Source organism: Agelaius tricolor, unplaced genomic scaffold (assembly GCF_023055355.1).
Source record: "Agelaius tricolor isolate 1412-34295 unplaced genomic scaffold, bAgeTri1.0.p SCAF_2, whole genome shotgun sequence".
Lineage (NCBI taxonomy): Eukaryota > Metazoa > Chordata > Aves > Passeriformes > Icteridae > Agelaius > Agelaius tricolor.
In genome coordinates this window covers 45,293,295-45,308,584 of record NW_027269262.1, presented here as the reverse complement: position 1 = coordinate 45,308,584, position 15,290 = coordinate 45,293,295, and the positions used below count along the sequence as shown (strand labels likewise).

At 41.2% G+C, this 15,290-nt stretch overlaps 1 protein-coding gene across 1 annotated transcript; it reads left to right on the top strand.

Moving 5' to 3' along the window:
* The first annotated feature begins 14,147 nt into the window (after positions 1 to 14,147).
* On the top strand, positions 14,148 to 15,176 carry LRRC30 (leucine rich repeat containing 30). The gene has a single exon (XM_071449026.1). It carries the CDS (start codon positions 14,148 to 14,150, stop codon positions 15,174 to 15,176), a length of 1,029 nt encoding a protein of 342 aa, XP_071305127.1.
* The last annotated feature ends 114 nt before the right edge of the window (positions 15,177 to 15,290 follow it).

Below are 15,290 nucleotides of genomic sequence, written 5' to 3'. Positions count from 1 at the left end.
AGTCAAAACCTCGAACTCCGTTCCTGCTAAAACCCACTTCAAATGTGCTATTTGAAATCAATGCAACCAGTCGTCACAAAGCAGAACCCACCAGCTTACTCTTTAATGGCTTTTTTTTTTTTTTTTTTTTTTTTAATTTCCGGCACCTTTCCCGAAGCAAATCAGCACCCTCAGGTTCAGGGTCTCACAGCCCCTGCTGCTGTCGCTGCAGGCAGAATCCTGGCGCTGGTGGTACTTGGCAAGAGGCTGGACAGCTCTGGATGCTTCAGACAGGCAAAACAGCCCTTCTGCTTGAAAAAAATTATGAGACAGGCTGTCTGTAGGGAAGTTTTTCTATTTCTAAACAGTTTAACATAAGCTTATCTCATAAAGCATGCATTTTATGCATTTATTTTTCAACGGCCTGATGCAACTTATTAGTTGTGTGATTGTCCTCATCACGCATGTAGTGCCCAAAGATTGACATTATCAGGCTTATTTCACACACTGTTCCCCTGATAGTATTTCTGCAAGAAACAGAGTCCAGAGTAGGTTGCAAAAGAGTGGGTGGGAGAGGGGTGTGGGTACTGCAGCTAATGTGCAATTGAAAATGTTTAAAATTATGAGTACAATGGCTACTTCTTGGCTGTAGCATTTTACTTCATTTAAGTACATAATATCTATCTTTTGCTTCATCTAAATGCCAAATTACCCTCATCCCTTTGAAAAACAACTTTCATGGAGCCTTTTATTCCTTAAAATTTTCTGATATTGGGCTCCTCCAGATACCATACTGAACCAGCTTATTTGCATTTGAAAAGTAGGACACCTTCAAAGTTCATGGGTTTAATTGCTTTGCCAAGGTAATGAGTTTAACTTTTATATATTTTGTGTAATATGGTGTAATACTGACAAAATAATAAATTCCACATCCTATCCTGAAGCAAATCTCTCATTAAAGTCAGTTTGAACTTTACTACCAAAAAAAAAAAATTAAAAAAAAATTGAGAAACTGAGCCTGGAATTCAGAATTACCATATGCCAGACTTTGCAGCAGCAACTGCAGCAAAGCTAACAAAATCCAAAGTTGCTGGAGATCAAACCTTTTGCTAGCAGTAAATAATTAATAGGCAATTGTTACTAAAAAAATATTATCTAGGGAAGCTAATAGCTGTTCAGTTTAAATTCTTTTTTTCCCCTCTAATATGTGTTTTAAACCACTTGTCTTTAAAATAAAGTTAATTTTTGTGCTCATGTGAATTGGCTGCACATTGTGACAGAGCCTTTCCAAGAATATAACAGCCATCATGACAATTTTCAATAAATCATTCCTGGCTGGGAGTCTCAGAGGAAGAGAAACTAAATGATGATTGAATTATCCTTCTATCTCTAAAAGCGATCTTTCTGAATCAGGACTGAGGTACTGTGAGGAAATGGGTTTGGAGCACTAATATTTCTACTATCATGATTCCCTCTGTTCTCTGAAGAGCCAATGTACCAAATTTCTACTTCATAGATGAGATTTCAGAGTGCAGAGCTACAAAATGGCCAGTGACTCCATGAAGAGATGGAGGTACAGGAGAGTGGTAGCAGTACCCCTCCTGAACTGCTCTTACAGAAACATTGGAGATGCAGGAATGCACCCAGTTTGGTACCAAAGGCAGTGTGACCTGCATAAAGGGCACATAAACTGGGAGTTGCATGGCTGAAAAAAGACTAATACCTCCAAAATAAAAGCTCCAGGTCATAAGGACCTGATGGCTCTGTCCCAGCTTCCAGCTTTCCAACCACATCTGTGCTGCCTTCCCTCTCTCTGGCCAGGCTTTGCCATCCTCACCTCCAGAGGCAGAGGAGAAAGAGGCATCTGTAATCAGGCTGCAAATTTAAAGGCAGGCCAGATGCTGCTTGTGGAGCAGTGTCCCACTCTCTGGCCAGAGCTGAACACTTTTCATCCACAGAGAGATGAATATCTTATTTCTGTGGCATCTCCTGTTTTGCAAACACCAAAGTAAGTACATGCTATGGCTTTTTAGCTTTTCCAGAAAAGCTGCCATGTTTCCTAGGCAGTCGCCATCCATCTAGAAGATCAAGTAATACAGTCAGATCCAGTGGTGGGCTATGCTGTAATCCACCTAGCAATATTAAAGATCTCAGTTGCAAAATCTCTCTAAATAAGACAAAATAATAAGAGGCTTCAAATCTTATTTTTTGTAATCTGAATACAAGCACAATTGGAGTATTTCCTGAAAACAAACAATATTGGCATATTTTAATCACATCATCAGCTGAGACAATAAATCTTGGATTGTACATATATTTTGGTATATTTAAGCACCTATTCTTATATAATTGATGAAGTATTTCAATATTCCTTTACACTCTACTGGGATGCTCAGTGGTTTAGAGAAAAGAAATCTCACAAAGGAATCTTGTAAATCACAAGCCTTACACAAACCCTGGCTCCTATACTCCAATGTCCCCTGCATGTTCCTTATAAGTCTTTGAATTAATATCTTAAATATTTATATAGCTATTTGTTTTCCTACCTTCTGTCAGGAACTAATGAGCTTTCCATTAATAAATTATTTGATGTACATTTAATAACTTCAGTAGTGCTTGCAAATCTCTGTTCAGTGAAGATGTAGAGACTTGCACAGATGTGTCTTATGTCATGTGTCTTACCTGCCACAACAACTGAACAAATCCAATGGATTTTGTACAGTTCTTTGCTGCTAAAATGCCAATAGAGAGTTTATATTAAAGGAAATTAGCTGTCCAGGCACAGTTTTCCAACAATCACTAGACAGAGCTCTTTCTAGCTTCAGAAATAAGGAAGGGATGCAGAGATGTGATTTGCAAGGGTCTGTAAGAAAGCTTCCCCCCATTTCTGACTTTGAGATGTGTGAATCTTTAAGATGCAAAGCCAGAGGGTCATATTCCATCTAAAAACTAACAGGTATGACTTTCAAAATAACAACATTGACTGACATTGATTGTGAATTTGACCTGTTGTTTAGAAAACATTTTTGTCTGTTTAATGCCCTAGAATACAAAATAGCTTCACATAGTCACAATTATCTAAATGCAATGGATTGCATAAAAATAATTTTTTACATATATAAAACATACATAGAACACAGTATAATGTTATTATAATTTTAATAATTATGTTGGAAATATATAATGTATCTCTATACCACATGAAGATAATGGCCACCTATACAGAGATAAAGGTTTAGTTAAGCAAGTCCTGCCTTTCATGCTGGCTGGGCCTGATCCCCAGTTGTCCTGTATATGCCACATGATGCCAGTCAAATGTACTGCTCCGTGTTTTTCCCTGGCACTGAGGTCAGACTGACAGGCCTGTACTTTTCCAGATCCTCCTTCCAGCCTGTCTTGTAGAAGAGCTTACCTCTTGTCAATGGGGATCTCCCAAGAACAGAGGGATTTATATCACATGTCTGAAACAAAGCTCATCTGTCAGTACTCGCATTAGAAAACCCCAAATTGCCTAAATATTTCAGGAAGTAAGTTTTCATCAGGGGACACCCTTACTTTCAGGTCAGCACAGAGCAGGAGCTGGAGCTGAGCTGTTTCAAATGTGGTGATGTCAAGGCTTACACCTCAGCTGAGCTGTGTAGTGGAAACTGTGCTCACTGCTGTCTTGAGAAGGATTCACTATGGAGCACATAACAGGGGGCTGGGAGTTAGTGCTGTAGTGTCTTGCCTAATTCTATTTCCTTTTTTTTTTAAAGCTGCAATAGAAAAACTTAATACTTCCTACAAGCTGTACGTATAGTATTGTAAGAAATGTAGACCTGTTTGCAGCAGGGAGTACAACTGCTGTTCCAGAAGCTGGTTAGGAAAAAACTGCTCCTGTAGCACTGCTGGACACCACTGGTCCATTCTCTGGTAAAAACATGGAAGGCATTGGCCTAGGCTGTCCTAATAAGAGCAAAGTGAGGAAAAAAGTGCTCCAGGCTGTGAAATAAGAGAGAGACTGTTGGTCTACCACAGCTGATGTTCTCACAAATCAGTGGTGCAGAGCTGTGCTTACTACATAGAAACAGAATCTCTTACAAAATCAGCTAACATTTTTGCAGCAGATGTTATATGCCGCACATGTCAACTCAAGATGACAGTCTCCTTAAATGCTTTTCAGTGATTGCCTGGATAGTTCAATAAGTTATCTGGATACCACTTCTGCAAGGATGTTATGGCTGTATACTGCTGCTAATGGAGAATTCACTGTAATTTATGACTTCTACCTTTACAGCATCTTTTTTCTTTCAAAGCACTTATTTGAAAACTAATAAAGCATGTAAGCATTATAGTAATAGCTAAGATTTGTTCATGAGATTTACAGGGTACAGTTTGAGTTGACACAAATAACTTCTCTAACTAGTTAATTATTGTACTTCCCAGGAGACTGATCCAGCAGCAATTACCAATATCAAAGCAAAGCACCATGTCCAGTGCTTTCCATTTTACCTGTGTTCATATTTGTACACATTGTTTTGCTAATTAGAAACAAAAGAACGTTCTTTCAGCATGTGAGTCTTTCTGTATGAGGCCTGGCTGGTGCACCTTTCAGCCTTGTCTTCATCAACAAGTGCCTCCAAGGAAGGCAAATGTACATCAAATTGGCAGCTCCTTAGGTTGTCCTCCATCTTACAGTTTCCTAATCTTCAGCACCCACAGCCTGGCTCAGTCCCTGGGGCCTGAGATGTATTCTAGAAGCTTTGATACAAGCCAACAGGTGAAATTCTCCCCACAAAAGACCAACATAATTCTCAAGTCTATATATTGCTCTATCCAACTCTGTGCCCCTTTTATTTGCCACACCTTCCTGTGTGCTTCTTTCTTCCTGTGCTTCTCACAGGGTTAGCAATTTACAACAGCTTCGAGCAGCAAACCCCATCTATCCCTGTTTAAATGCTGATTCAGAGTAATTATTGCTCTTGTGTGAGTGTAATTTAAGGGATAATCCTGCAGCTTGCTGCTGCTTACATTCACCTTTTCCTTCTTGTTTAGGAAGCAGCCTTGTTCAGCACAAACATTCATACAACTCATATAGGAGAGGGCATATCCTTGACTTATCATCATCTGCGATTCTTTTCACTTGACAGGTTGAAAAATGTGTACACCTATTTTCTCTGATGGTTCCCTTATCACTGTGGGCCTTCCTGAGGCTAAATCTGCTCAACCATTCAATTTTGATTCTGGAAGCAATGTTAAGGCCATTAGCTGTGTCCACATAAGGATGCTGTTATAAAACTTGACACGCTTATTAATCATAAATTCAGTAGACATTTTGCTTCAATCTTTCTGGGGTCTGCTTATGCTTCATTTATGATGTAAAGTGAGGGTTTAAGGGGAAGGTGGTGTATTTTTAGATCAGTATTTTTGTCAGGTAGCAGACAGCAGTCAGTATTTCCATATTGCTTTCCACCCAAGGAAATGCACTTAGCTCTTTCCCACTTGGATTGCACATAGTTTGCTCCAGAGTGAGAGTGAAAAAGTGCAGTTAGAGAAGTTCAAGAACAGGCGGCTGCAGACAAATGCTCTCTCTGCCTTATCAGTAGGGGACTAGCACCATCCCTTTGCCACCATATATTACCATTTATTACTTCTGTATCATGATACCATCATTTGAGGGGGAGGTAAAAACATCATATTAGAGTCACTTTCCTTGCTGCTGAATTCCACTAGTGGCTTTTAAAGTGAAGCTGCCAAAATCTGCATTCCTGAATGGTACTTGTCTAAACCCATAGAACACTGGTGGTTTCCAAACTGCTAGTTAAATACATCTCACAGCAATAATTTTTGGATTGCCAAACTGACTCAATTAAGACATTTGTAACACATTGTATATTCAGCCTGGACTCATGAAATGGTTTAGCAAAGACCATTAGCCTTAGAAAACAAGAATGTATTTCCATGGAAGAGGGAAGGAAATAGACTGTAACCTTCTGCTAGCATCTGCCAGCACATTGCTCTGAGCCCACCAGCCCAGGTCATATCTGCACTCAGCTCTGGCTACACATAAGACTTCTTGTCACTTGGAAAACATCTGTCTGCAACTCTGTTATAATTGCATTTTCCTCTAATTGCCTGCATTTGTTCAAATCCGATAAACTAAAAGTGAAATTCAGTGAGGCAGAAAATGTGGAGATCAGCACCAAAGATAATATGAATGCAGTGGCCTGTGAACCAAGGCTACTGAATTTTGCACATGTAGGAGAGTTGAAGACAGCAGAAGAGGTCAGATTTAAGACCACAATATGGGAAGAGACAATATGGGTCACCATGCTTAGTCTCCAATTTCACAGGCAACTATATAGTAGAATTACTTTAATCAGTTTATTGAGTTCTGCATGTAGAAAGTTTTAATGACCAATGCACAGGCTGACTGCTGTTTCAAATCCTCTGCAAATATTTCTTGTCATCTTCCCTGGTCCAGGAAGATATGATTAAAAATAAAATACTTCAACTTCTTGCCCTGCTCACCCCAATCCAACCTCTTATTTTAATTTCATTTTTAAATGACATTTGCATTCCTTTCGAGCCACACATCATTTTCCACCTTTTTGAAGATGCTTGCCTTGTTGTTAGCTGACCTGGCCAAACATCAGAGCATCAGTGCTCCCCTTCCACTTACCTCCATGGCTGCCAAATGTGCTGTCGTTTCACCTCAGGTGGAATCATTAACTACAATCCCCTGTCTTCTCACAGCCCAATAAGTGCTGAAACCCTGTGGTTGTACACCACAATTAATCTCTTCTGATGTTCAGGTACAGAAGAGATTCATGTTTGATTCTCTCTATTGGGAAGTTGCTCATTAGAGGTTGTAAAATGAGATGACTATTATGGGTGGGCTTTTCTTTTCCTTTTTCCTTTTGCCTCCACTTGGGCTTGAGGATCATATTTTTCCTTTGATTTGCTCTGTTTTATTACTTTTAAGGTAGTTTTTGTATGCAAGTTGCTTTTCATGTGCTTTTTCCACCTACCAAGCTATATCTTCTGCCTTCAGACTGTGCTCTGTGTGATGTCCTCAGCCCCCCTTACCTGCAACCTGGCTCAGATCTCACCAGCTTTTGTTTGACCATAGAGTGACCCGTATTATTTCACAGAATTTCAAGTATCACTGTAATACTAATAATACCTAGATGCATTGCTTTACTGATTGCTTGAGAAATTTTATTTGTTCACTAAAGCCCTTTGAACTAAGCATTCAATATGTTTCCTTAAGTTAGAGCTTGGAAATTTAAAAGTCAAGCTATTAATTGTCAGCATTGAGTTTTCAAATGTCTAGAGGGATGTCTGCCCTTTCCTTTGATAATGTCTCTGAAAAATCCCAAACTGAGACACTGGTATGTGTTTTAGGGAGTTCTAATTAGATTCTGTTTTATCATTTATCAGGCATATGAAGGTAAATGCAGAGTTTCTTCTTATATCAGTAAAATTTGTGCAAGAGACATGGATCTGGGATTAAGGCTCCACTACAGCTTTGATTGAATTATTTCCTAAGTTCTTTTTTGCAATCATTATTGTAATGGATCTGGATGGAAATACCTAAATCCCTTCACACTGGGTCCCATTGATTTACAGTACTAATTTACCAAATTTCATGAGGACCAAGATAAAAAGGGCTTGTGCTTTCTACTGGAGAACCATGCATTTAGCATATACACTAAATCAGGCACAAAGATCTGGATCACTTAGCATTTTATTGTATTTCTGAAATAAATTTTCAACTGTCCTCTGGGTTTTTCCAGCATTTTCAAATACACCTAAACGATTAGAATAAAAATGAGGGTATTGGTACAGCAGCAATGAACTTTACAATTGCTAACATTGAGTCACCTGGTCCTTACTGTGCAATGCAAAATCTCATGGAGCCAGAACAGACGCACACTGACATAAACAATGCCTGTAAAGAATTGCAGATTCTAAAAATTCTGTTAAAATCAGCATGTTGGCAGATTGAGCAGGGAAAATCTTAAAGGCTCTTACTAGATAATGCTGAACTAATGGTCTTGCTTAAGACCCATCTGTCTCTGAACTACAGGTACCACAAGTAGGACCCTATGGAAATGCCTCTCTTCTCATGGGACCCTCAGAATTATCTCTGCCTTCTGTTTCCAGAACAGAAGTTGGATTTTCATATTCCGTAAAACTAGGCAACTTCAACAACCTATTAACTGTAGAATACTAAAACAGTCTTTGGAGGAGGGACTGGGAGTTTTCCCAGCAGCCCATAGAGTCATGCTTATTTTTGGACTCTCAACACACATGGATGTTTAAGAAAACCCTGCTAATCTTGAGCAACAGCTTCATAAGAGGTATGACAGGATAGTCCCTGTCATTTCAGAGTGACACATAAGCCCTGTGTACAAGATGCTTCGGAGATCTGGGGGTTGTGCACCAGAGGCAGCTGGACTGAGTCTGCTCCAGGCACTGAAATAAATCTGGAAGGATGAGGGAGGGAAGGAAGGAAGGAAGGAAGGAAGGAAGGAAGGAAGGAAGGAAGGAAGGAAGGAAGGAAGGAAGGAAGGAAGGAAGGAAGGAAGGAAGGAAGGAAGGAAGGAAGGAACCATGTAGGCATGTGATGGACACTTAGATGATGTGTTTCTGTGAGACTGGCCAAGAAATATCTCTTACTGTATCAGATTAGATTTAGGCAAGGAGCCCATGAGGCTCTCTCTTCTACTTTCCAAGAATTGTTGTTTTCTTATCATGCATCCAAAATATAGAGAAACTATCTCCAAGAGCCCTGTCAAAAAGGGTACCTGTGGCAGAGATCATGTGGCAGCAGTTACAATAAAAGTACTTCATCCAGTTTGGACAATCTGTTCCAACTTTTTTTCCAAATTTATTCAGAAAGCCACGGACTTTGGGTAGCATTTAGCAAACATCCATATTGCTACCAGACAGGCACAGGCTATTTTACAGAAATTTATGAATGTAGATGTGACTGCTCATAAATGTAGTGATGAAAAATAGAGCAGTGTATGCTTCTATATTGCAATGGTATCCTCTGTGTAATGACTTCAGATAGATTTGTAACTGGTGTCAAAATCTGTCATCACTCTAGCTGTAAGGGAAGGAGAAGGCTGAGTCACGGAGGCTGTGTGCAGATGGCTAAATAAAGCAGGACAGAGCCCTCTGTGCACTCCTGCAGGGTGGAGATGTTCCCTAGGGCATATCTATGTGCTACACACCCCTTTTCCTGCAGAGGAGTGGGCAAGGACCTAGAGAAAGCAAGTTTTGGTGATGCCAGGGAGAACTGCAGTGGGCAGGAGATGAAACAGTGTCCCAGAGAACATGGATGATGGCACAGTGTAGGATCGTGGATTGCCTCTGTTTAATATAGAAGACAGACCAGCTGTTTGGCTTGTGTACACCCAGGGAAATTGTGGCAGAAGTAGGATGTGCCAAAACAGTCATTCATGTATTTGCTGGAATTTCAAAATACTATGGCAAGTTTGCAAAAAGGGGATTAAAACTTCCTCTAATTCCATGCCATATAAGAATTGCTGCTGTCCCTGGCTACCAGGAGGGAGAGCCTGTCATTTCTAGGCTACATACACACACAGCCTCAAATCTCTCTATTTTTATTTCATACTAGGTTTAGTTCAAGCTTGTCTTCTGTCAAGAGGTCTGCAGAAAAATGAGCCCCTGCACAGGCAGTCATTCACCTCCAGGTCCAATTCTTCGTGGGTCAGGCAATCCAGCATCTCCACATGGGACCTTAATGAAGCATTCCAAGAAAGCTCCAGGGACAGATAGTCATTAAAAGCTGTTAACAGCACCATAATTAAAAACAAATTAACAGGAAATCTGAAATTGCCTGAAGAATTGTTTCTGTCTTGTGTCACATCTCATAAATCTCAAATTACCATTAAAATTTGACTTAGTATTTCAGAATAGCTGCAAGATCAACAAGCTACTACAAAGTAGTTAAAAACCTACAAAATTTGCTTTCTTAGCACTAAGACCAGGGGATTTCTCTGAGAGTCTGAATGGTGCTGATGCTTTTAAAATCCTTTATTTACTGTATTTTAGAGGAAAGAAATAGCAAAAGAGAAGATGGTTCAGTAGCTGCAGCTGTATTTGTAATGAATATTTCTCCAGCATTGCTTGTTTTCTGCTGAACTTGAAATGAGTTAACCCTTTTTAGCCAAGTCATCCTTCCTGTCACAGGAAGTATTAGGTAGTTTCTTCATCCTCATTTAAACAGATGTTTATTAAGACCTAGATAATTAATTAAATGAAAATTTCTTACAAAAGAGTGTGGGTTGAATTTCCCAGCATTTTAGAAATGGCTATGCTTAAAGATTTAAAGGATTTCTTCTTATATTAATATATTTGTAAAAATACTGAGACAGAAAAACTATATAAGGTTTTGACACCATAGAGAACATAGAACTTGTTTCAAAATAAATTATGAACCTAAACATATGTGATAATGAAACTATAGGTATCTATTGTAAGCTCAACAATTTAAAAAGACAATGACAGGATCAGTTTTGCAGCTAAACAAAATTTAAACTCAGTGCATCAAAATAGCTATGGTTTTACTAAAAGCATGATTCTATCAGATATTTCATTAAAATCTCAAATCCTATGGAAAATAGTTATGTGATGATCTGAACTTTTACTTAAAACCAATGCAATTGATTTTATGGCAAGTCCTACCTGGATGCAGAAAAAAAAAGCTAGAAAATGTATCCCAAGCTCGTTCTACAGACTCAAAACCTGAAGACAAATAAAAGATTCCATAGATATTAGACTTTAAAATTCCAAGTCTTTTGTGAACTCATCTTCAGATTTTTTTAAGGCTGACAATCCTGATTCTTTAAGGAAAAAAATCTGATAATTTGCATTGTCAAAGAATGTCAGAAAATATAGCTTGTCATTTTTGTCAGCTTACCAGTTTTTTATAATTGTTAATAATGCAGTTTCTTTTATTATACTAGTTAGACTACAAAGTCCTTCAACAAGCTTTGGGTTATTTTTTTCCCTTGAACACGAACATTTTTGTTTAATCTACAAAGCCATTAAGAAGAACACTGTCATGTAAAGCCCACCAATTTGGGCTTCCAAACTTGCATGCATGAAATTCATTTCTGCTTTCTGCCAGGCTGTGTGGGCACAGGTCAGTGCTGCCTAAGAGCATTCCAAAGGAATGGATCCATCCTCACAGTGCAGCACAGCAAGGGCCAGGGCAGGGCAGCAGGCAACACAGAGGAAAGGGAAAAGAAAAGTGTTTTAACAAAGCCACTCCAGGACACCAAGAGACAAGGGACTATTTTTGTACAGAATTTTAGTTCCTGAGATGTCCAGATGAGGCCACTGTGGTTTTATTATCTCAATTTAAAGAAAAATTTGATTTGGTTAACTCAGAGTTTCCAGTCTCCACAATAGCAAGCATACTCAATAGCCTGTTTTTCTGTTGGAAAACAAAGAATAGGAAATGGTTTGTCTTTTTTTTTATTTTTGTTTCACACAGTGGTTAAGGTGCTCACAGAGGCAGGAAGGGAACTGGACAATGAGAGCTGCAGATGTGGAATTTCTTTTTTAAATCCCCTACAGCAGGAGATGCTGTGAGGCTGAAGCAGAACAAGCATTTTTCTTTGATAGAGATCCCCTGGTGAAGCTTTCCAGAAACAGCCCAGCCCAGGCTCTGCTGGGCTCTATCACAGGCCTGGTTTCAAATGGACAGTGTGATGCAAAGCCAGGGAAGGGTACAGAGCACTTTGGCTGAGTCACACTGTTAGGAAATGAGGATTTCTGTGGTGAGAAGCCACAGCTGGCACTGCCAAGTCCCCAGGCAGTAAACTCCAGTGTGCTTTGGAGATGGGGACAATGTTCTCATCCAAAAATATCTGGCCAGCTATGGGGGGAGGCTGTTACAGGGATACTGTGCTTCCTTTTGTTTTGTTTTCATTTGTTACTAAAAGTGAGCAGCAGAAGAGCTCTGAAGCGACCATGGGGCCATGGTCACAGGTGAGAGCCCAGCCACAGGGAGCAAAGCCAGTCTCTGCAGATTCTGGCAGATTGTCTGCAGAAGATTCCTCATTTCAGAACTGAGACAAAAAGAGGGGAAATGACTAATCTTACCAATGCTCTCTAAAAAGCCTTTTTCTTCCTACTGCAGAAGCAAAATGCCATGTTCAAATCCATGGATGCTCTCAGATAAGTGCATTTTTAACAGCAGCTGGGCAGATACCCCAAAGGCAGAGCTCATGAGGGGCTTATGCTTTCACTTCTCCACCCATTTGGGATGAAGTGCCACATTTTAGGGCCCCACTCAGTCTTGCCCAAGCCACTGGGTTTCCCCTTCCCCTTGTGCATCTCCTCTGCCTGCAGCATCAGGGTTATCTCTGGCACTCTGTGCAGCATGTGGGATGATGGTTAACAAGAACACTGAGTCAGAACGGCTGCGATGGCAATTAGTGAAACATTTGTATGTAAACTGACAAATACTGGCAAAAAGTGCTTGTGAGGGAGGGATCTGTGACTCACAGGCTGCCAGCTCACTCTAACCAGATACAACTGGCCTCAGCCTTTTTCAGGCTCACCCAGGCACTCCAGAGAATGCAATATTTCAGCCTCAGCACCAGCTGGTTTTATGCCACTCAGCCCTGTTCAAACACAGGTTTTAATTGCGTGGCTCACTCAGCTCCCACCATCTCACACTGCCTGCTGTGGTCCTGACTGGTGCAGAACCCACCCTTCAGACAGAACTGCAGGAATACCCCCTCTCTTCCCTCTCTTCCCAAGCAGATGCAGCTCTGTGAGGGACCCAGAGCTCAAAGGAGACTGTGTGGTGCTTGGCAGTAAGAAAAGGCTGTGGGGATTGACTCCAAAGTGATTGCTGGAGTGCCTCGACTTCCAACTGCAGTTTTCTGCATAATCTTTTAGCAGCAGCGCTAACACAAGGTTTTAAGGTGAGGATCTCTGAAATGAGATGGTAAGAGAGGGTACATTCGTCACCAAATCTCTCAAAAGGCAGCAACACATCTTCATCACCTTGGATTCAATGGAGAGGAAAAGCCCTGAAAGCCTTGCACTATTTGTTGCAATTTTCTCCTAGTTTGGATGATACCTGAAGTTTTTGTAGATCTTTTTTATGGTCCCTTTGAGTTTAAATATAGTGCGTACGTATTCCTGTAGCAATACAATTTCCTTTCACCAGCAGAGCTCACTTCAGCTGTTGTTGGGTATTATTATACCTCACTGCTCCTTTCCTCTTCCACCAGCCCCTCTATATTGGATCTAAATGTCATTTATAGTTCAAGCTATTTGACTGCTAGTCCCCCTGTACCCCAGAATAGCCCACAAAGACTTGGAAGTTCACAAGGAAAGGGATATCAAGAGTCTCCATTTTCTAGAGTACAAAAGAATCACACCCCAAAAATCTGATTCATAGATGTGAAAGTAGGATACTTAGGGCAGAGTAATTTGGTTAGAACTGTGTGGTATGACTGCTCACACTTGGTGCTGTGGGTAGCAAGAAATCATCCAAGTGGGCACAGATACTACTGGGCAAAATGTCACTGCTGCAGTGAATTTGGCACCCCTTCTGGAAAGAAAGAGGCCAATCCTCACCGCAAAGGACATATAAAAGTAAAACCTTTTGTGAATACTATTTTTGTTTAACTTAGCAGAAAACAAGGACTGACATAAAAAGGCTTATCAGTGTTTTTGCAGCATGCAAAATATTCTGGTAGACTGGTAACTACTTCAGAGAAATCAGGAACCAAAATAAAAATGATTATGAAAACATCCTTTAAATCTGAGCTGAAACGATGGCTTCTTTGCTTGTTTCCTTCTTTAGCTTGCCTGTTTGGTTTTTTTTGAAATCTCTCTTGCTAATTGTCCTGCAGTCATGGTATGTACCAGATAGCCAAGAAAGCTGACATGGTGAAGTTATATACAGCATCCTTGTGACCTTTTTCCAGTGAAGATACATGTCTGTCCAATAAAGCCCAGGCCAAATGACAGTGACAGCTGTCTTGTGGCATTCAGTTTGAATTAAACAGGTTTGCTCACAAGTCAGGAACAAGTGTTTCATTACAGACTGTGCACCAAGATCAGCATAAGCCCCCAAAAGTGTAACTTTCCCTCAGCAGCTATGGAAACTGTTCCGGTGGACTGAGATGCACTTCACAGGCTCCTCCCTGTCTCCTTGCTTTGACTTTCCCACCTCCTGCAGGCTGTCATCCTCTGTTGGCATTTGCATATTGCAAGGGAATAAAACCTCAGTTCTCTCAGGAGTGAACCAGAGTGTTATGGGAAGTGAGCACTCGAAGAACGAGGAGCGAAGGAACATGGTTTTCCTTAGGAAAGGCCCGAAGCTGCCTGCATGGGAAGATGCCCTTCTGGCAGGGAGAGAGCCCAAGTCACTGCTGAAGCGGGGATTGCGTTATGTCAGCTTGAGCCTCATCATGAAAGGGATGACCACTACGCCTGACTTCTTGTGGGGACTGCATGAGGTGCAGAAGCTGAACCTCTCACGCAACCAGCTGGTGGTGATTCCTCCTTCCCTGGGGAAGCTGGACAGGCTGGTAGTGCTGAACTTGGGTGGCAACTGCCTCAAGTGCCTACCTAAGGAGATCGGGCTGCTGAGGAACCTGAAGGTCTTGTTCGTCAATATGAATTGCCTGAAAGAAGTGCCAGCAGAGCTCAGCTTGTGCAGGAAGCTGGAGGTTCTGAGCCTCTCACACAACTGCATCTCACAACTGCCTTTGAGCTTCACTGACCTGACAAATTTGAGGAAACTGAACCTCAGTAACAACCGCTTTGTGCAAATTCCCCTCTGCATTTTCGCCCTGAGAAGCTTAGACTTCTTGCACCTAGGGTCCAACAAGCTGGAAAACATCGCAGAGAGCATCCAGTATCTGGTCAATCTGCAAATCTTTATCGTGGAAAACAACAACATACGCAGCCTGCCACGGTCCCTGTGCTACATCAGCACTCTGGAGTTACTGAACGCCGACTACAATGCCATCCAGACGCTCCCGGACGACCTGTACCTGCTGCGCCGGCTGCGCCGCATTGCCTGGAACCCCATGGACAAAGGGCTCCACATCGCCCACAACCCCCTGGCCCGGCCCCTGCCCGAGGTCGTCGAGGGGGGGCTGGACGTCCTCTTCAACTACCTCAGGGACAAAAAGGAGCACAACTGAGCTTCCTCTGAGCTCGGGATTAAGCCTGTCATCGAGACTCAGTCGCGTCGGAGAGCTTTCCTGCACAGGCATTTCCACTTCATAATGCTTGGATTTTGAAGGCTATGGATGGCT

Excerpts from the sequence above, each read along its gene's own strand:
- LRRC30 (XM_071449026.1), top strand. The coding sequence starts at position 14,148 with ATGCACTTCACAGGCTCCTCCCTGTCTCCTTGCTTTGACTTTCCCACC.